Raw genomic sequence first — 22,797 nt, forward strand, 5'->3', positions numbered from 1 at the left:
CAGATATATACATGTATATACATATTCATATACATATACAGACGTGCAATTACATACATACAGTTCATACACTGTTTCCACACAGTTTCAGTGTAATTTTCTGTTTTTTTCCCAGTAAGTGAACATAACAAGTTACATTCTTGTTTGTTGTGTTTAACCTTGCACAGGAGAGCTCTGCTTGGTTTGCCAAGAGTCATTCTTTTTTTTTTTAAAGGGTGTGGTGGGGCAGACCTCCATCCTCTGGCTTCTTGGCATCCTCAGCACAGTTTTGTTTTGTAAATGTCATTCATCTTAAAACATTTTATCATTATTTGATGGGAGAATATAAACTTCCAAAGTTTTTATCCTGTGACCCTTTGGCTAAAGAAGCTTTGCATTTTGCATCACAAATCTCCTCTAACGGTGGTCCATTGAAGTAGAAGTTCTACAGCCCAGGACCATGCCAGCATTTTGGCACATTTAAACCTATTTACTGCACATCACATTGCTTTACATCTCTATTGACTATTTTCCAAAGCGTCAGGTGGAGGGATGAGAGAGCCTTAGCAATGTTTTTAGTCATTAATCAATGTTTCCATCTCATTAGAATGTGCGTGTTTCTCTCTTTTTCTCCTCCCTGTATACCGTTTTTTGTTTTTGACTGTGTTCCAGGCAGCCACTAGTTTTAGCAGAGTTCACCATAAAAAAACCAGCTGTCAGAAACATGGAACTTTCTTGAATTAAGTAACCCATCACATTGTGTCTGTTGCATTATTGTACTGTTATTATCTCAAGCAGTCAATTTTAAATGCAGTTTCCATACATGGATAATGTAACTGATAAGTAGAAAGCAGACATGATGTTCACTGTGATGGATTTTGCAAGTTGAGTTTCATTACTGAAATGACTGAAACAGATTCAGCAGCTGCCTGGAAACTACAGCACGTACATACTGTATACTTTACAAAATGAGCAGCAGTAAACTGTGATTTGAGGAAATTGTAAGGAATATATAAATTGTACAAAAAAACCCAACATGTGTATGGTGGTTTGGTGTGCATGCTACATAATGATAACTGGGGGTTATTAGATAGAGTCTGTTGATATATGAAGGTACAGTAAACTATTCTTGGCATGTATTTTGAAACGTTGCGAGCTATAAAAGAGTCAGTTATCCTTTCAACCAATCAGCTAGCTAGTATTCTCATCAACAACTAATGTTCAATCATTTCCTATTTTTAATGTTGAACTAGAGTTTCTCCTCAAGCTTTTGTGACCTTGAACTCATTTTAGGTCCCAAACTTTTCACACAAGGAAGTTTTCATGTTGTTACATCAAACTTTATAGTTTCAGGAGAATTGAAATATACAGCCTATTTTGACTCATACATGGCTCATGTAGTCTCACTAATCAACATGGAGTTTTGTCATTAAGTACTGTTTAGCTGTTAATATGGGACAGTCAGTTCAAATTCCTACTGATTCCCACTAACTAAATACATTTTTGAGGTGATTCACAAAGCACTTGGTTACATACAGGACATGGCAGGGTGATGGATATTAAATGGCATGGATAGAGGCTTTATGGTTGTTTTTACGTATGCATTTGATGGCAAAGATCACAAAGGGAAGAAAAGAAGTCACTGATTTCCCGGGCTCCTGCTGTCACCTGAACTGCTCGTTTCCACGGTAACAGACAACACATAGCCTGCAGGGACAGTGACGACACCTGGACGATGTCTTATCAGGGGTTCATCAGCCGTCTTTCTCAAGAGGAACATGACTTCTACGAGATTAAAAACGCAGCTGCCGAGTTTTACCGGGTGAACAGAGTGCCCGAGGAGATAGAGAGAGCTCTGAACGAGCTCTTCTTCCATACGCCCGAAGACCTTCACGGTTACCTGGTATGAGTTCAGCGTTACTTCACTGCTGTCATAGCTGGCGTTATGCTAATGCTAATTTTCTACAGTTGACAACAACGGTTAACACCTGCTGTGTTAAGATAATTAGGTTAATTAGGTGCCAACTAAGCATTTTTTAACAGCAAAACAAAATGGGGAACTAGTTCTACAACAAAGTGTAGTTCTCTATCATTTCCTAGCATGGTTAAAGGCTCTACTCCACTTTAGCTTAACGTCATAAATAGGCTACTACCAGCTAATTTCACTAGCCTAATTAAATATCACGCCATTATCTCTCCTCACACACTTCTTCAGTTAAGAGGCTACGTTAGAGGAAGCAAGGAAAGAAAGTGAGGAAAGAGAAGAGGAGAAGGAGACACAGCCTGAGTAAACACAACTGAGGCGTTTAATTCATGTGTCCAAAAGTCCATGTAAAATAGAGCTTTTTGACAGCATACATGGTGACGGGTCTTGGAACTATAACCTAAGTAAACGTTGCCTTCATTAGAGTCGTTAGTTCCACCTGTAGTGTTCCTGTTAGGATTTGTCAGAATGTCTGCAGCCAAGAAGATATCACAAACTTTAGTCCAATAACGATGGCAGAAATGTGATAAAGTTATGACAACAGCTAAAAGTTTAGTTTAGTTCTCTTCTTGTCTTGATTTGTATCCATGTAAAATAAAGAGCATATTAATGGTTGGCACCTTGCATGGCAGCCTTTGCCATCAGTGTATGACTGTGTGTGTGAATGGGTGAATGTGGCTTGTAGTGTTTTATCCGTTTTATATGACAGATAATATTAGTGTGGGAAAAAAATCTTTTATGATTTTCAGCTCATGTAACATTCTTTTGTCACCACTGAGGAAGGAAATTGACTTTTCCAAACTTAGTTTTGGGTTGTTGGCTTCAACTGTGACACACCAGTGGAAGCTCACAGTGCTTAGGGGGTATTGTAGTGGTTGTCATGGAAACCTCAGTACTTAGTGGCTATAGTGGCTTTTTTTTCTAGTAGATTTCACTTGGTTTCTTACTGTAACATGGGACAGAAGTTTTCAGGAGCTTTGTTTTCATGTGATACTTTTAACAACTTAATTATTGTGAAGTTATGTACTCAGTGTTTCTTCAGTGAAAATGATCACTATTTCTCAGCTTCTATTTTCCACTTGTAATATTTAGGTGGGGTGGATGTTTATATGCACTCTTATAAATTGATTTTTAGGCAGTGAGGAGAATAAAGAAGATGCTAGTCTTGTATTTATTCAGTTTATTTATGTTTCTATTCATCATAATATACATAATCCTACTGTGTTCTGGTCACTCACCAAGGTTCAAAATGTCTTATCCTTCAAAATGAATGAAAAATATTGTTTGTCAATAGACAATTGCAGTTACAAGTAGATATAAATTTAAAACAGACATATATTATGTAAAAAAACAACAACAACAAAAAAACAATACGTCACTACAAACAGAGTTAATTCTGTATGTGTGAATTAACATTGTTAAAGAATGATCTTTTTCTACATTGTCCCTGAATGTAAGGGTAAGAGGTATTTGAGCTGAATATATATTAATATAGTAAATGTTTGTATGAACAGCAGTTTCAAATACATCTGCATGTGATGGATCTGAAGTACTCTGCAGATTGCTGTCGTTAGCTTCTTGCTAATCAAGGCCATGAGCTGTGAAACCAGCCTTTAATGATGACACTCTGGCTCAAAGGCTGAAAGAATCACACAACTTCAATTAAGAAATCAAGAAAATTGACCCTTTTTTTTTTTTTTTGAAACTTTAGGCAAATTACTTTACAAAGCTCTCTGCACCACCAAGGATCAGCAGAGTGAAGGGGAGGGAGGTCTATGATGCAAAAGGACAACTAACCGTTGAGGCTGAGGTCTTCTGCATTATCTGCAATAAGGAACAGGTAAAACTCATTTCAGAATCAACAATATGCTAATACATCAACAGTATGTATCATATTATACAGTATATAATGTGTAATTGTTGTTAAATTGTTTGGGATGTGGCTGACAATCATCTGGCAGATTCAGATATTCAGTTCAGTGTATGCATTCAGCGTACAGACGGAACAAATAAAGCTTTAACAAAGGAGATGTGATTCATTAGTGATGGTTTGAGGAGACAGTGAGGGGCCTCTTTAAACATGCAGGCAGCTCTGATGTGAAGAGGCAGCTGGAGGCAAGAAGCAAGCAAAGAAGGTAGCAATCAGAAAACAGACCATGACCTTTGACCCCTTGCCATTTCAGTTCTTACAGTATCACAAAGGCCAGGAAAATGAGATGTGACACTGAGGTCAGTGAGGGCACACACCTAGAGCCTAGCCAATAGACATGCATCAACGCTTTTACTGAACAGTATTACTTAGTGCTACAATGTCATTGTCAGGAGGAGAGGGCCAGCTTCTCAGGGACAATATATATATGATAATAAGCATGTGCACTGCATAGTATATTCAAATATGAATAAATAAGATCAGCATTCAGCAAACAAGATAAAACATTTAAGAAAAGGCAATTATGAAATAATAATAACAATGTGGTGAGTTTTTCTGATTTTAACCCACAAGAATTACACATGAGAATGTTCAAAAGTACCAACTTTACAGTTGAAAAGTTCCCAGCAGAATGTGTGCAATAGGGGACTAATAGGAACTCCTAATTACAACCAGGTGTAAAAGTAACTTTCAGGAGCAGCTCTGAAGTGATCACAGGATTGATCACATGCTATGCCACAGCCAATCAGACATAGAAAGAGATTTATCTCTGTGAAATCATTTAACATTATAAACGAACACCATTTAATATATTTATAACAAATAAATATATAAATAGGGATGGAATAATTGGAAATTGGCTGAAATGGAAATAAAATTCTGCTGCGAGACAGAAATCAGATATCATGTAATAAGGAGAATTTAGTACCACACTGACATGTGCAGACGATGAAGATGTGTAGAAAGTGATTGCAAATCAAATCAATGCAGTTTGTTTGATAAATGTGTTAAAAAAAGAAAAAGTGGTGCAACATCTTATTAAATGTTCAAATACAAATAGACTAAAACTACTCTATTAATTGTGCTACTTCTGCCAACATATTATTCATCATGACCAATGATATATAGTCCAGTCAGGCGTGTTGGGCTCTGTTTCTGTACTGCAGTCAACCAGGATCTCTGCAGCTCTCTCACATTTAACTTTATCAACTTAACTTTATTAAGTCAAAATAAGTTTGATAAAGAGTTTTTATATTTAAGTTTGTGAGTAGGAGTAAAAGTGAAGGACTTTTCAAAAGGTCAAATTTGACTTACTTTTTATTAGCGGTTTGATAAATACAGGCCCAGATCCTGTCCTGTTTTAGCATCAACCTGGGAACACTAACAAAGACCTACCAGAGATTCTAAGGCATGATTCATATATGGTTAGCAGGTCAGAAATCTTAAAATCCACTCTAAAATGTACACGCAACCAATGTAGAGATGCTAAAATTGAGGTTATGTATTTTCTTATTGTATCTTGTGAGTCATCTTGCAGCATCATTCAGCATCTATTGACTCAGAAAGGTCAGGACAGGTGCAGTAATCTAATTGAGAAGCAATAAAAGTGGATTATAGTTTTCAAGTGCTTTATAGACGAAATGCTTCAAAATAACAAGAGCAAGACAGGACAACGGTCAAAGTTGAGAGGTTTCTGCAGCGATGCTTAATGTCAGAAGAGGAGAAACTGAAGTGTGAGCAAATTGGAGTGAAGAGTCCGGGCTCATGATAATAACTTGATTTACTAAAAGAAGTTTTGAGATAAACAGTTTTGAAGTTCTGTCGGGCAGAACTTTAGTGTGTTTAGTTTCATGATATTCAATAAAAGAAGAGAGAGGAAGATCTGGGGGTGCATACAAATGGAAACAGATATGGTTAGGTAGGTCGTAAAAATCTTTTTGTTGTCCTGGTGGCTTGTTTATCCTGTAAACTGTACACAACTGTGCTTGGAGGGGTTGTTTGTCAGCCTCCAGCAGTAACAGTAATATGTAGTGACAGGAAAAAGCAGTGCTAGTGGGGGGGGGGGGGGGGGGGGGGGAGAAATAATGTGGATGGAGAGAGATGAGGAGATATTAACTCATGTCCCCCCCCCCCCCCCCCCTCCAACCATACTGCTAGCTGCATGTCAGGTGGAGGTGACTGTGTCAGTAGTGCAGCAGCAGCAGAAGTGATTCAGCTCATCACAGTACGGGCTGCCGGTTTATTTTGGCAGAGTATGTGCAAAAATGCAAAATAATACGCCACGACACAAACATGCACTCTATTAAAACTGTAGTGGTCCATTTCTGGAGCATAAGTGTGTGTATTTGTGTGGAGGTAACCATTGTCATTCATAACAACTGCAACGGTTGTTGTTGCCCTTTTGAAGGAGTTCTTCCCTCTTTTGCTGTTCAGAGCATGTCATCAGCTTCCATCTCCAGCCACTTCGGGCCCAAGGAGACTTCACTTCAGAGTAAGGAAAGAGGTGACCATGTGATGACTGCTGTCCAGTGGATCAACCAACCTTTGAACAATCTTCTGAAGGACCAGAACCCCTGTGACCAATCAAAAGTCGACCTTATCCTCAGGTATGGTTCAATGTTTTTTAGGTTTCTGTGGAAGGATACTGAAATGAAAAAAGGCTCTGATTGCTCATCCGCCTCTGAATACTCCATGGATCCATTTTGTGCTGTTTTTAGTAATAGTTGTTATTATCATACATTTCATATTCTTCCACAAATAGTTGTAAAACCATTTTTTATTGAGGGCAGAAAAGTTTTGGTGTCTTTTGTTGGAAGCGCTGCTGGAGAAGCTTTTACATCCTCACAAGAATAAATTCTGTAAGACACCAAATATCTGCAATTTGTCATTTTCATAAAAAAAACGGTCAAATTTCATATTCATTGCATCTGTTCATGGGGCCGCTTACTGATTAAGCACTGCAGAAGAGTAATTCCCCGGTTCCATGATGAAACTTCCTGAACAGCCCACTGTCACATCACTAACTATCTCATTGGAAATACTTGACTTGTTTATAAATGCATAATAAAAAATGTTGGGAATGAGAAATTGATGAAGTCTACTGCTCTCAACTGATTACTGTGATTAATCTGGAATATGATCTTCCAAATGATAGATGACAGGATAAACAAACATTCATAGATAAGTAAGTAGTTCCATATTTGTGCATTAGAATACAATGAGGTCACATGAGTGTTGACCTCCTGGAACAGGGTCATGCAGAGGTTAATGCTTTATACTTGTTTGCCTATTGTCACAGCCTATCATATCATCATGATGCACTGAGCTCCTCTGATTGGTTGCTTTTGCATTATGTCTCATGACCCAATGGAGAAGATTAATGAGTGACTATGCATCAGTATGGCTCGGGGGTCGGGAGGGAAATGTCATTATCATATTACACTGCCTATCTTGTAATGGATTCAAATTTGGAACCACAAACAGTGGAAATATATCAGGTATAATAAATGTATCACATATTATCTTAGACATAGCATAAATAGTGTATGTTATCCTTACATCTTTAAGCAGAAGTGAGCAGGACTAAATTGACACCCATATGATGTCTTCAGCAGTCTAGTCTAGATTCAAAAGTGCAGTTATCCAGATTTAGGCTTTTAGCTAGAAATAGGAATCTGTTGCATTTGTGCATGAAATGTCTTAATGTGTAGCTTTCTTCTTGTTGCTGCTTTTTCATGTAGTACACAGTGATGAGTCTGATGTAAAGGCAGGGCACAGTGGTAAACTGCATTAAGTTGTTTTAAAGTGGAACGAGCAGCACAATGAAGCACATTTCATTTTTACTACTGATATCTAATGAAATTCTTCAATGTTTATGATATTGAAAGACTTGAATTTTAGTACCATTATGTGTATGGCTGGCAGGACAATGTAAATAAATGGGTTCTTGAGGTTAATCCGTACCTACACACTTGGTCTCTTATTGCATTTTTGCCCATGAAGAGCCTTGGTAACAATTCAGCCTTCTTTACAGCTTATTGTTTTCATGAAAAATGTAATTTTGTGTTCTGTAACTGTGCAGCGATTTCTTCATGGCCTGCTACCTGGAGGAGAAAAACCTCCAGAACAGAGAGAGAGAAGAGAGTCGTTCACCTGAGTCTGACGTGGTTCTTCCTTCTCCACCACCTGCACAGACTAAAGACAAGAAGGGTGTTGATAAAGGTATGATAGTGATTAATCATGCAACAGTACTGCCTAATGTAAATATCAATGTCAGAAGTTCTAAACTCTTCCACCAGCAACCAAATACTGAACCAAGCAGGAGCTTGTGTTCTTTTCACTACAACTCTCTAATGGAGAGAATTGACTCTATTAATAATGTTTCTATTATGATCACTTGTTGGTAAAATGTAGGATTTGTATACTCAGTTCATATTCCTCTGCCTCCTCAGTAGAATATTATAACAGAGGTAATATTTACCTCTGTTATGGATGAAAATACATCTGCAATGCAAACTCAGAGGAGCTTATTAAAGTTAGAGGATGAATAATGACATTGTGGAGCTCAAACATGGTTTAAAAGTACATTTTTTCTGCCTCTGTGCCATAGAGCTCTATTGTTGACTAACATATAAAAATGCCATACTATTGCATTGTGTGACATGGCGGCTGTAGCTCCTCTCATCTTGTCAAAGTAGCAAAGAAAGTTCACGTGGAGCTACTCTCCACAGATCAAAAATCTAGTCTAAACAAATCTGTTTTCAGTTGTTTTTGGACAACAGTGGAGGAGTAAGTTCTACACAGATGATACTTATCAGGATAGACATACTGTACCTAAAGTTCTAATAAGAATGTAAAACACTATGCTCATCCTTCAAGGTGTAATACAAACTAAACTGTTCACCAGTCTTGGAAGTGTTACAAAGTGTTAGCAGAGAGTTAGTGAGTACACTCTTGATTTGCATGACCCTGCCAACAAATTAATTACATGCGGTGGAACACTGAAAGTGAGATATAATTCACATACATATGCATGACCACAACAGGCTCAGAGAGCCTTTATTTTAGGAGCAATGTTATTAGGCAGCTTTCCCCTCATTATTAGACAACTCTCCAGTCATTAGCAGGCAGCGTTCCACTCATTATGCACAGTAAGTGAAAAGTATGGCTTTTTGATTCAGTGTCTCAGGTGTTATAATGTTCAGTTTAGTGCACAAATCTAGTCCTTTATACAAGTACATACACCAAGAGACCCCTGAAATGACATCGACACATGCAGATCTCATTTCAGATTGTTCTTTTAGATCTTTTTACATATCAGTCTCTCTTTCTTTTAACCCTGTGCTCTGCTGTCTTCGGATTATAACACTGTCACACTCAAGTGCACTGACTGTATTTCACGCTGCCAACACTGAGGATTCCATTCCTCGAGTGCAATTTTTGTATTTAACAATTTATTGCAGCTTCCTTTCTCTTCAATCAATATACTTCAAAATCACTATTTATGCATGGTGTACATAGAGCACATTTTATGTCGTTTTTTGCACGTGACATCTTGCACATAGGAGGTGCTCATAATGAACAGTACATACACTATTCTTGTAGGGTTTTAAGGTTACTACGGATCTATATTATACTACTGTGCTTTATTTTCCTTTTTTCAAGATTCAGTAAATCTTATTTTCTGTGCTCATTGTACGTTGCTCCATTAAAGGGCATCACCTGAAAGCCCACTTTTGTCACATGAATGTCAGCGCTCTAGTTCATAACGCTCTCTCTCTTTTTTTTTTTTTTTCCTACAGGCAAAAAGAGCAACACTGCAGAGAAGCCATTTCATCCACCAGAACCAGCAGAACCAGTGCTGCTCGGAAGCTTGGCCATTGGCTCAGTGTCTCTGGCTCTGGCCAGAACCGGGGCACAGATACAGGGTATACCTCTCTACAAGTACATAGCAGCTCTGCAGAACCAAGAGGTTACACCTAACACACACACACACACACACACACACGCACACGCACAAACTCATATATTCACACAAACACTACAGCTGCTGCAAAATGTGAGGATGTCTTTAACGATTTTTATTCAGGCTCCAACACGGTTTCACATCCCCCTCTCCTTGGTAACTTTGCTGAGCTGTGGGAAGACTTCTCCAGGAAAACTCAGCTTACTGGAGGAAGTCATCCTCATCCCTAAAGTCGGACAACGAATCAAACAAGTACTCCACTCTTCAGCCGCTCTCTGTGTAATTGTCACATGCGTGGTCTGTCTTTGGCCCACTTGCTTTTTCGAGTAAGCAGTTGGAATAGACTAAAAGTTAACGTCCTCTGTGCAACTTCCTTTACTTTCTTTGTTGTCACTCTGATGTGGTATATTATTGGTAAGGCACCTCAGTTAGACTATATTAAATTTTCACTAGAGCATTTATGAAACGCACTGAACTGTGAACTTCTTCAACAGATCATCACAATGACCCTTGAGTTACAGAAGGAGATGATGAGAATAATGAATACTTCAACAAAATCTGGGGTGAGGGACATTTCTATTTATTCACTGTAAGAATAGGAAGGAGTTTTGACAGACTTTATGAGAGCGCAGAATGTAAAAGATTGAAGCAGGATTCAAAGCTTCTTCTGTTACTGAGCTTTCCTAAAAGATACATACAAAAAAAAGGAGATTTCTATTTGATTTTCATGGCTAATCTTCAAAATAACCCAGGTATGCACGCCTGTTGGTATGTTGAAATGATTATTAAAGCATTCCGTACTCCTATTTACCTTTTTCTTCATGCAGCGTTTGTACTGTATACACAGAGTTATCTCCCACATTGTTCAGTGACCCCTAGCATTCAGAACATGAACAGTGAAGAGGGTGAGCGGAGCACACTCGTCTTCTAATAACCTTGCAATGCAAACTGTCTCATTCAAAAACTTATGAATAAATACTCATCCGCTGTCATTCACATGCAGCTTCAGCTAAACTACTTTTCAATGGATGTGTCCAAAGAGGAGAGATGTAAAGAACATTGTAGGTTAATGTACAGATGAATGCGTAAAAAGCACAATACATACAGATGTTGTTGACACGGTGAATTGTGTTCTTTGCTCCAAGGCCGCTCAGGCCGTCCTGTGTGACCGCGGAGCTCCGGCCGTGAGCTACGAGCGACCCGAGCAGCCTCTGGATCTGATCGCCGAAGCCTGCAGTAACCTTGGACTGGCACTGGGAACAGAGATCCATCTGGCGTTAAACTGTGCTGCCCCTGAGTTAATGGACTATGTAAGTCTAGCTTCATGTGAGCCAAGGTGTTGGGAGTCCTCGTGTAAATCAACTCTATATGCATACAGCTGGAGATATATAGGCACAGCTGATAGAAACAACGAGCGGTGAAGACAACTAAATTTGTTTTCCTCTTCTTTCTCCGTCAGTCTAAAGGAAAGTATGAAATCGCAACAGGAGTTTTAAAGTCTCCCGACGAACTAGTGGACATGTATCAAGCCCTCATCAGCAAATACCCAGCAGTGGTCGCCTTAATTGATCCATTTAGGAGAGAGGTACGTTCAAAACACAATCATTCTCGTTTCATCATTTCCAAGTTTATGTATATGAATAACCTACAGTATAATGGAGAAAAGTGTCAAGCAGAGAGGTAAAAAGAATTGTGATAACAAGGTCATTGATGTTATTCTATTCTTTCCTGATTTTTAATAAATCACAACATGTTTCTGCCTCAGGCTCAGTCATTTTCTGAAACACCTGGTCACTATAGTTTTTAGCAAACATGACTCAAACAGGAGGAAATAGTGCATTTGTTGGGGACTATTTTGACTGGGGATGAATCTACATTTGGGGCTCTAGTGAGTATAGTATATTTATATATATATATATATATATATATATATATATATATATAGTATATAGTGAGTATTTCTGGCAGCAGGACAGTGAGTGTGATTGAGTCAAAATAAACTACAGTGTGTGTTCATGGTGATGAAGGAGCATGTCACATGCAGCAATGTGTCTCATTTACATGTTTTTTAATAGTTTTTGGACAACATAGGAGGTGATACACACATCATTCTTATCCTTTAGTTATCCTTTAAAACATGCATTTGTGCACAGATGATCTGGAGGCTCTCAGTGCTCATTACCAATAGAGTTGTCACTGGCCTGAGAACCAACACACACAACAATTCATCTCAATTATTAGGTCAGTTGTCAAAACTCTAGTCAAACTGTATTAAATTATGGCGAGGTTGTAACATCAGCATACTGACATCTGAAACCTGAACTATAGCCTCCAACCAGGAGTTGAGATCAAGTTACCCTGACATGTGACAGGTTAGCTTCAGGGCATCGTTACCATAGCTACAGATGGGGACTTGCTCATCCTCCTTTTGAGTTCAGCCCTGGTTTACTCTGATCAGCTGGTATCTAACACCACATCTGACCACATGTTATGTCACCAGCAGATCTTGTGTAATGACTATCTTTGGGTCTGTGTGTGTACTCTTCTATGTGTACTGTGAGCTATGTGTGTATGTGTTTATATGTACTGTATGTATGATCATTTATACGCTATGTTCCTCCTCAAATGTGTGTCTTGTCCCTGTGTGTGTGTGTGTTTGTACAATGTGTAAGGACACAAACCAGTGGGAGAAGCTGAGCAATGTGATTGGAGACTCATGTTCGCTGCTCTCTGACATCACCTACAAGCCACAGGCTCCACCCCTACCAGGAGTCAGAGGTCACATCCTAAAACACATGAATGAGACAACAGTCAGTGACCTGATCCGCATCACATCAGAGCAACAAGGTAGCATCCACTGTGGTGATGGAGAGAAAATGACGCCAGAGGGAAAAGACAGAAAAGAATGATTTGACCACAGACTCAGTTGCATCCATTAGGCTGAGGATGTCACAGGCCTAAACTTAAATGAATGTAAAATATAGTGTAGTCAGTAATATACTGCATGTAACTGGCTTTAGATGCTCCTTTTGTGGATGGAGCCTTGTAGTAGTTTTACTTTTAAAGGAAAGCAGTATATGACCACACACTGTGAGGTTCTGGCACAGGTCATCACATCAGATGGAGATCTGTTTGACACCTGTGCACATTAGTTCAGGGAGGAGACACTCCACTAAACTCAAACACATGTTGTTGTAGCAGTGAGTTGTTTCAATAGTTTGAACACATTGATGAGAGTGAAATCCAGCTGTTGGCAACCTGATCTGCATGTACAGCAGGTAGAAGGCCTTCATATATTCTACAGAAACAACACATAATCTAATATCTCCATTATAATAATAATAGTATACTTCAGGCACTTTTGGGCAATATTATTTCAATATTATTTTATTTCCTAACATTCAGTGTTATGAGTGTGTATCTGTCCAGTCATACAGCTTAGTATATTCCAAACACTCATATTTTCATCAAAACATTCCTAAATGCTTTGTTTCTGTCTGCACATTTCCCTCTGAAGTTTGCTGTCCTTGATCTGAGAAGCACCTGATTCAGCTGCACGTTGCTGGAAGATTTGCTTTATTTCCGTCCCAGTACTCAGTCATGACCCTGCCAAACTCACGCCTACTGACCATTGTTACCATATAACAAAGGGTTTTACAGTTAGATTTGCAAGAAAGGGCTCCATTCTGCTGAGAGAGCTCATCCCACCATTATAAACACATACATGAAGATTCATCCTCAGTTAGTTTAACAATATCACTAATATATTAAATATACTGTCTGTAAGGAGGAGGTGGTGGGATGACAGAATGAGCAGTGATACTCTATGAAGGGTCAGGCTACAATAGCTGGGCTGTACTCCTGCATATGAATATGATTGGATGTTACTAGTCAGCTGTCAGCTAAACAGCTAATGCAAGTCTGACTTTAGAGCTCAGCTTGAACTAATGCTATCTCAATATGTTCATGTTATTAATATTAAAATCCCACTTTTTTTGTGGTGGATCACTGTCACTGCTAATGGTGTGTGTGTGTGTGTGTGTGTGTGTGTGTGTGTGTGTGTGTGTGTTTCTACAGGTGCAGTGTTAATAGGAACAACATGCAATGAGCCCTGCAGTGATGAGTCCCTGTCAGATATGGTGAGTCTTGCTTCAGGACATTTGTCTGCTCACGTCGTGTTTGTTCAGCATTCTTTCTCTCAGAGTAGTAAACGCTTCCAAAGCAGCAGCCATTCGCAGTGATGATGCGTTTGTGTGCTCTGAGAATCACAAACCATCCACCCACTGTTTTACCTCCAGGCCCAGGATTGTGTTATCAGTGATAGTGTAGCGATATCATGAAAAGTTTTGTATGCTTTCTCCACAACGTACCAAATGGCATCAACAGTAATTAAGCGTTCAGCAGCATTGAAGTGAAATGAAAATCTCCACTCAGAATCAAATAACTGAAAGCTCCTCAAATTGACAGTCCAAGGTCGTTTTCATTTAGCTCTCCTCTGTTTGACTGAGTTAAGACTAAAGTGTTCAACCAGGATCCAGCCACTACATTTACATACACATACACAAGGTTGCTACAGCTCAGTATATCAGTGTGGGGCTCTGGGACACTGTATGAATGAAGGAAGTGATAGTAACTAATCATTCTTTAGATTAGTTACTCACCAGCAATGTAACTTACTACATACCCATAACACTACAGGGGCCAGAAACCTTGCAATCCAAATGTAGCTTTTAGCTGCCTTCACCTCCACTTGACTCAGGTTACTATCACTCCTCTTCCTCTAGGCCGGCCTAGAGGAAGAGGAGACTCACCTCACTGTTTCCTTCTATCTGCCTTCACTTCCATCCACTGACTAAATACAACAGAAACTCAGACTGTCCTCGTCTCTGTGGCTCTCCCCTTGGTGGCATCACACACCTTTTCTTAGAAGCACTTTGTGTGTGTGTGTGTGTGTGCTTCTCTCCTTCTCCTCCCTCAGGCTGTAGGCCTGGGCCTGGACTATGTCAAACTGGGAGGTCTGAGTGGTGCTGAGAGGATGACTAAATACAACCAGCTGATTTCTATAGAGGAAGAACTGGCCCAACAGGGAATGCTGGGTATGTTTTTTATACTCCTCCCTTGTTCTTTTTTTTTTTTTTTTTTTTTTTTTTTAGCAGGACAGAGAAAGAGGAGGCCAGACAAAGCAGAGAGAGAGAGAGAGAGTGGTAGTAATGCCTGAGCTTGAGAACACATCTCTCTCTTTCTCTGTGGGTTGGATGTGAAAGGAAACTGTGTGTGAGGAATCATACAAGTGTGTATTTGTGTGTGTGTGTGTGAGTGGAAGAATGAAAACCCTTACCTTGGATCTGTTAATTGGCTGCCTAATTACACACAGGGACAAATACTTTCCCATCCATCATTTTCCAAAAAGGGGGCAGGGACACCGGAGGGCTAATGAGAGATGAGCACATGTTTGTGAGATCTATTCCATCATAAAAAGTTGACGTAAGATGTTTATCGGTATTGTATTTCTGTGTTGATACTGCGAGCTTGAAGCCCAATGAAAGGCTCAGTGTGCTTCAGCCACAGCAGCAGAAACATCATTTCAGTCCAGTTATCAGAGGGCGTCTGCCGTCCAGCTTTTGTCCTTTCACTTTATTTCATGATTTTGTCTCATCCACAGTCTCCAAGGAGAAGCACCCCCCTCCACTGTTCCCTGAAGAACCACAGGAGCAATCCCCTGCTGCAGGGCGTACAGCCTGAACAAACACAGCTCACATCTTCTGTTTGTATGAAGAAAATATTATTGATTTCAACAAGACTTCAAATGTGTGTCAGCGGCACCACATCCTATTTTACTGTCATGATTCAATTCCGCCGTCATCACTTACTTTCAGGTCAGGATTTCTCTTCTTTAAACCAACCGAGTTGATTATACAGAGAGTGCATTAATTTAGAGCTAACGTTCCGTTTGATTTAAAAATCGGAGGGAAAAATCAATATGAAGCTATTCATAGAGAGGCTAAGTGGTTAAACACGACCTTCAATAAAGCAGTTTGTAGAAACCTGCAAACCTCTCGTCGCCACTTCAGGTATATAGAAGCCATATTATCAGGTGCTGTGCACTAGACGTCCTTAAACAAACACAGGTCTGCTTTCAGGTCACAATCATCTCGAAAAAAAATAACAGCACTCATGAGCCATAACACAGCTGCTGAAAGCACTGAACAGCAACACGTGAGCTCTCAGTATTCACACAGTATAAACAGTGAGTGATCCATTTTCACCTGATCACTCATGTTTACTTCATGTTTTGTTTTTGTTTTTTTATCAGTAACTTTGTATTTCTTGGTGAGACAAATTTCTTGCCAAAAAAGACAAATATTCAGCTTTCAGATTCAGATTTGTAGATGGAGGTAGAGAAAAACACTTTTATTTGCACAGCAACGCTGTGTCAGCCATCTTGAAAAATCCTCAGAAACAGCATCTAGATCAGTGGTTCTTCTTTCACTTGCAAACCCTTAAAACAAAGCTTTGTCTACGTGGGATCCTTTGTCAAAGTTTGCATGTCAGTGGTATTTTATTTATAATTGCAGAGTACACTTGTCTACTTCAAATAAAAAAAGTTTTAAAAAAGAAGTGTAGCAGAAATTTGTGTTTTCTTCTTTCCTATTCTGTTAATGATCTCAGTGTATGTTATCTTATAGAGTTTACCATGAGGAACTCAATCTCTCACTCAGATGATTTTAATATCCACAGCTCTAAAAGGAATGGCCAATCATTCATTCTGGCTTAAATGAGAACTGACATATGTGAAACAATATAATAAATCAATAAATCCTCCAGTGTCATATGACATCTGGATGTTTGGCTTCATACTATATCATAGATCTATATAAAAACACTCAATACACAACATATTAGCAAACTGATTGAACAGTCTGTGGCCAGTGGAAGCTCTGCAATTTAACAGAAGTGGATAAGAAAATGCTGTAAGAAGCTGTGGGAGGATAAATGCCAGAGTACATACACACAGAGACACACACACACAGACAGAGTTGTGTCAGTGTTGTCTGACAAAGCCTGCCTCCTGTCTGTGTGGGACGTGTGAGGAAAAGACCCCTTCATAACTGGTCAGCACCCTGCCTGACCCCTCTCATGCCTCCTCAGTTCCTGGAGGAAATGATTCTGTCAGTTTTGTAAAAACAGGAGAGGAGAGGCCCAGCGAAGCATCCGCCCCGGCCAGCAGCGTAGAGAAAAAGGCTGCTTGTATACAGTGGGAAGTGGAGGAGCTTCACAAGTGCTTTGTGTACCAGCCACATACAGCTGCATCAATGGGCCTGTCAAGTGAGTTATCCCTTATTCACGGCTCTTTTCTATGAAACAGAGCACAGACAGAGTGTGGCTGACACGGCCCTGCTGTCTACACCACAATACTGCTTAACTTTTAAAGGCTGGAAACTGAAATGAAAATTCCATAGAAACGTAGGTTCAGTCGACACCAAACTGACCCGTAAACAAATATTTTCTAATGTAAAACACAAATGTTCTTCCAGTTGCATTCTTCTTCAGATGGCTTCCTTGTTGCGTACTCTCAGTCTTGCTGTAAACGTCGGGGAGTGAAGACAACCTCTAATCAATGAAACGTGCAGACACAAGCTGAGGCCGGACATGCAGCAGCGGCCCTGAGCTGCTGAGGCTCCCCAGCAGGCAATTACTGTGTTTGGGAAAATAAATGAAATGACTAACAAAATAGGTCAAATTAAGTGTTTCCCAGACACTAAAAGGACCTCCCTAATTGCCGTCCCTGAAGGGACAAAAATACAAAAACAACAAAACATTATATTGTATCGGCCCATGACGAGGAAAAGACGGAGCACCAAGAATGGGCTGCGACGGCGGCGGAGGAGGAAAAAGGAGAGGCTGAGGGAAGAAAAGGACACAGCGTGGTTTGTGTAATTACATGTTTTGCCTCGATCGGCGGTGTGTGTACCGTCCGTCAATCAACGTCAGTGAGTCCGGTGGTTGGAGCAGATGGCAGAGGAAGGGATCGAGCCGGTCATTGACTTTGTTTCTGCTGAGTGAAGGAAGAGGAAGACTGCAGTTCCAAAGGACACTAGCTTCACTCCTCCTCTGAATGACTGTTTTGTACGTTGGCATACTTGTTGAGTTGTGCCAGGACGACCTCGACTGAAAGAACCTCATTAGATATGGAGGATATGAGGTGTAAATCAATACATAGACCTTCTCTTCTCTCCACTTTGCTCTTTACTGAAGCAGCGTGACCACTCGCTGACACTCTATCCTCCTAGAAGATAATTCACACATCATCGGCCTAGTTTTGTCATGACATATGCTCTCAGCGCAACTGATTAGTTTATGGAATCTCATCACAGATTCCCTGTTTCTACCAGGGCCATTGTTGTGACTAAATCTGCTGTTAAATCAAATCAGAGTGTGACTTCCTCTGCAACGTTTGGTTCAGTGGAGAGAGGAATGAATGGACATGGATGGAGATGGAGTGGATTCTTTGAAGCCTGCTGCTGATGAATCTGGTTAGAGAAGGGACTTTGAGCCACAATGACATTTCCTCCTCTCTCTCTGTTAGGGGGGGATTGGTAGCTGGAAATTGCACCTCGGTGCTAAACGAAGCCTAAAGCTTTAATTAACAACAGCACACAATAGGTGACGGACATTGCCCACAGTTCATAGCTCTCATGTTTCAGTCCCTCACTCGGGGAAGTGTCTGGGAAATCTGGGCAGGTGTCGAGGGAAAACAAAACAACACGGGAGCAACCCACCATTGTGGTTAAATAACCAGCACAGTCATTGTAATTTTCAAAGGGCACAGGCTGATCCTCTGCTCCATACCTGACTAACACCCATCTTTTGACTGAGGCTTAAAGGGCAAATCCACCCAAAGACACTTTTAACATTGTTACAAAACAGCTAGTGGTGAAGTGTTTTGCATTTCTGGACTCACTGAAATTCCAGTTGGTTTCCACTTTTGTCAGTAACTGATGTGACATTATTCATCATGTAATGCTGAAGTTTCCAACAGGGATACAACAGATTATAACTAAAAAAAAAACCTTAAATTGTGAATGTCAGGTTTGAATTTCATTTAAGATAAAAACAGAAGCGTCTCACACAAAGGGTTAACACAGCCAGGAACCTCTTGTAGAGATTTCACTACCAGCAGTAGCCTCAGAAGACCAGAATGCAGTGCAGCTATTAAATATGTTTCTCTGTGATACTGAACAAAGTTAAATATAGTAAATCACAAACTACAGTATTGTAGTTTTCAAAAGAATAAGAATGTCTGTGAGCCATAATTAGAAAGACAGGAGTTTCTGCTCTATTCACAGAGAGGAACTCTTTTCTTCTGAGGGAACATAATTGCTGCCTGGCTTATGTTACAACCTGTGGTAATGTTATTTCCAGTGTAGGAAGTGCTGTTTTTTGTACTGCGAGTAAGTGGTGGGGAAGTTTTCAGAGTCCTGCATGTGTTTGGGTTGAGGCAACAAAATCCCTTTGGTTAAAGTTCTCTAACCTTAACCAAGTGCTGTGAGTTCACACAGAACCATAAAAAATCTTAATAATGCTTTAGTTGCTATGAGTGAATATTGTATTGTGTGACTGGATATTGTTGGGAAACTAATGAAGAATGTTGTCAGTGAATGTTTTGCCAATAGGTTCTGTATCATCATTTTGTGACTTGGCAGATTTATTAATTGAAAGCATCATCATGACATGTTGATAAAAATGTGAATCAGGTGGCATTATGTTTCTCTTAGTAGAGCATAAATGTTGTTTTTATAATACAAGGTGGTTGAATTCCCTGATTCTCACAGAGAAATGAACAAAACTCTCCAAAACACTTTAACTAAAGCACTTCAAGTTTTTTTCCTTTTTCCTTTTTTTTCAAGCTGTGAAATGAATGACAAGCTCTTGATTGTAAAATGAATCACTTTTGCTACTTTATTACACATAAAGTTCTGGAACTTAACAATATCACATATTGACATGTAAGGCCGTGCTCAAACCAACATTACAAGACTGAGATGAGACCACAGTGACACAGTCACAGTGTTAACACGGTGCTCTGGAGGAAAAAAAAACAACAACAAAAACAAAGACTTCCAAACAGCACAGTGAAAAAAGTTGAACCTGAATCAACTTTTGACTCAGCATCCTGTCATCTGTACACACTGAGAGGACGTCAAAACTCATTCAACACTTCATATCTTTATTTTGAGTAAAGTTTCTCATTCTGCAAGTGCTTCTGGGTTTTTTTTCCCATTTCAGACTGTTTCCCCTGTTTCTATGCACCTTGAAAGGAAATCTCTTCTCTGAACATATTGTTTTAGCCACTTAAATAAGTGCAAACACAAAGTCCTCATAGATGACTTTGATGGGTGTAATTCTACTGTTTAAAATAAAAAAATAAATAATTGATAACTTTCCAGAGTTGTAAAATTCTTCCCCATCTTTTTAAACAGCTGTTCAGTAAGCTACTGAATTAAACTGGCTTTCCTGAATCATATTTTATCTTCTCACACACTCTATAATGCATGTGCATTTATTTGAAATGCAGGTCTGTGTTTGCCTGCTAACAGTGAAAGCATCTAAAAGTGTATCTGATGTGTTTGATTTGTTCTGTGTGTTAGATGACAGACTTCCATTCTGAGGCAGAACAGGTAGTGCAAACTGCAGGGTTGATGCAGCAGGGAGAAGGCAGTGCCCTACATAAAATGGTGGCCTGAGAAGGTTGGAGGGGGGGGGGAGCAGTGGAAACAAAATCTGCCACAGTCGCCTGTAATTGCTCACTAGGAGGCTACAAGGTTAATACTGGTCTAGGAACAATGCAGAGACATGCAGTATTTAGCTTTGGCAAAAGACTCAAGGCTGCAAAATCCGCTGCACTGTTCCTCCCAGTGCCAAACAATAGATTAGGATTCACCTTCAGTATTGGAAAAAGAGCTGAATGAACCCTGAAAAAGTAGTGCAGGACACAAGTCTTTCATTTCACTGAAATGAAATGGCCTCAATGGAAATTACTTAGTCCACATGCTACATAACCTCTGGTTAGATTGACAACCCTGAAGCCTGCTCCCATCTCTGCTGATGAGTCAGCCGACTGTTTTCATTTAATACTCTCAAATGATTATTATAGAATTGATGGTGTATATCACAATAAAAAGGAAATGCAATAAATTGATTTTGCATCATGTGATCACCTACAATATATCCAGTGATGTCTGGTTCACACTGCAGGGGAGAAGATGGGATGGAGACCTGCACACAGAGACAGAAATCACTGAAACAATTAGTGTTGTCATTTTTTTACTAAAACTTCATCAGGTGACTGTTGTGATTCCGTCTCTGGAGCTACAGTATATCCTGCGTTTGTCATTTGATTGAATCCTGGTTGAAACAGGATAACATGCAGTCATAAATTCTTCAAAAATGAATTTCCACATGAATCATTCTTTCAGATGAAGATGTGGCAGCAGGACACAGACATGGAGAGTTACACTTAGAGTTGTGAAATTTCAATTGTCACTGCACAGGTGCAGTTCATATGTTTATCATTATGAATCATCAATCCACTGATGTGATCATTTTCAACATCTGTCACAAAAACCCACAAAACCACACACACACACACACACCACTTTTTCAACAAAGTCCAAACACTCAAAAGAACCCATAGCAAAAGTCTAAGTGATGTTGTGAAGTTTTTGAAACCCTGAGGAGCAGTTTTATTGTTCAGAATGCTGAATATTCTATACTGAATCTGTGATTTTGGGGAACTAATAAAACAATCTGCTTGAAGAAAGCTGTTGTGAGATCGAGACATAAGAGCAGAATCTAATCATACACTAACAGTAAAATTCATTAGAATAAATAAATGCGCAACAATGGTTTTTATCTGTCATGTTTTACCAGAAAGGCCAGATATCGACAGCGTAAAGTGGAGAGGAAACTTACTGGCATTGTGTTGGGACTCCACTGCATCCCGCCGCCTCAGCAGGATCCTCTGCAGCTCGTCATCGCGGGCTGTTGATGGAGACACTGCCTTTGGTTGGGGGGAGGTTCTATTGAAATTCTCCTGGACAGTTTCAACAAAAGCACATACAGACAGACGGCCTGGTGAGGAATACAAGATAAGTAACTCCTGTAGCTTCAACTTTCTGCTTTTACTGCTACTTGTCGGCTTTCTTTTAGTATTTACCTGACTGTTACTGGAGTGGATGTTTAATTAACAGCATAGCAATAATACAACAGGTTCTCCTTTAACCTGCTCATCTTTATCTTTTATGTCTAATATGTAAATACTGACTTTAAATGTTGCAGTAGAACTTTTACTTTGGTAAAATGTCGAACTTGAAATTTAAATAATAACAATTTGAACAATAATAATAATAATAATTAGTAATATTTAAAAGACAAATTCTATTGTGAGCACATCCATGTACAGTGTAGAAAGGGAAGTCTCCTCCTGGGTAAACACAGTGAAAGTTCAACTAGTAAAATAGTGCTTGTGAGGACATTTGATTGTTTTAAAGTCCCATTACCATGATTCCTTTAAGTTCCTGAATGGCAGAATTAGAGGGCAGCCTCTCCATCTGATAAAAGGAAAATAGGAGGAAAAAGATGGGTTTGGTAAATAAACAGCAGTCTGACACATTATACTTATTTTTCCTCATTCAGCACTTAGAGGCTAAACTGCACCTCTTACCACAGAGACGAGACACTGTAGGCAAGCGTGAGGACATATGCTTTCTACAAGAAGCAAATGTGTCAACACACAATCATTTTGAGTCACATCATTCTCATTATTTATAATTACCTGGTAGAGCAGGTCCTAATGCTATCTAATTTGGTGGAGTTGTTGTGGCAGAGGACCATGCAAGACTAAAAGACGTCTTGGCCATATGTCATGTTTTATCAAAA

The 22,797-nt window shown here is 39.5% G+C and overlaps 2 protein-coding genes across 4 annotated transcripts in view; one reads left to right on the forward strand and one right to left on the reverse strand.

Annotated features, from left to right (window-relative positions):
- The first annotated feature begins 1,664 nt into the window (after positions 1-1,664).
- Positions 1,665-16,466, forward strand: eno4 (enolase 4). 3 transcript variants are annotated; one of them, XM_044373715.1, is made up of 13 exons: positions 1,665-1,882; positions 3,675-3,803; positions 6,327-6,499; positions 7,975-8,114; positions 9,695-9,864; positions 9,982-10,137; positions 10,353-10,421; positions 11,004-11,168; positions 11,318-11,443; positions 12,531-12,705; positions 13,936-13,997; positions 14,837-14,954; positions 15,521-16,466. In XM_044373715.1, exons 1-13 carry the CDS (start codon positions 1,715-1,717, stop codon positions 15,598-15,600), a joined length of 1,731 nt encoding a protein of 576 aa, XP_044229650.1. In that variant the 5' UTR covers positions 1,665-1,714; the 3' UTR covers positions 15,601-16,466. The 3 variants fall into 3 exon arrangements, with proteins under 3 accessions (XP_044229650.1, XP_044229651.1, XP_044229652.1); XM_044373716.1 differs by having other exon boundaries at positions 9,982-10,110; XM_044373717.1 differs by lacking the exon at positions 1,665-1,882 and having other exon boundaries at positions 3,730-3,803; positions 6,301-6,499.
- Positions 16,467-19,788: 3,322 nt separating this feature from the next.
- shtn1 (shootin 1) overlaps positions 19,789-22,797 on the reverse strand; it is a 31,665-nt gene continuing 28,656 nt past the window's right edge. Inside the window, exons 14-16 of the mRNA XM_044372551.1 lie at positions 22,419-22,469; positions 21,832-21,952; positions 19,789-21,135 (exon numbers count right to left, since the gene is read on the reverse strand). Of these exons, the coding sequence (XP_044228486.1) occupies positions 21,104-21,135; positions 21,832-21,952; positions 22,419-22,469 (204 nt within the window). The 3' untranslated portion in view covers positions 19,789-21,103. The remainder of the gene's footprint in view (positions 21,136-21,831; positions 21,953-22,418; positions 22,470-22,797) is intronic.

The sequence above is a fragment of the Thunnus albacares genome, chromosome 14 (assembly GCF_914725855.1).
Source record: "Thunnus albacares chromosome 14, fThuAlb1.1, whole genome shotgun sequence".
Lineage (NCBI taxonomy): Eukaryota > Metazoa > Chordata > Actinopteri > Scombriformes > Scombridae > Thunnus > Thunnus albacares.

Excerpts from the sequence above, each read along its gene's own strand:
- eno4 (XM_044373715.1), top strand. The coding sequence starts at position 1,715 with ATGTCTTATCAGGGGTTCATCAGCCGTCTTTCTCAAGAGGAACATGAC. Across the intron at positions 1,883-3,674 it reads AAGACCTTCACGGTTACCTG|GCAAATTACTTTACAAAGCT; the intron begins GTATGAGTTCAG and ends TTGAAACTTTAG. Across the intron at positions 10,138-10,352 it reads ACTCTTCAGCCGCTCTCTGT|ATCATCACAATGACCCTTGA; the intron begins GTAATTGTCACA and ends CTTCTTCAACAG.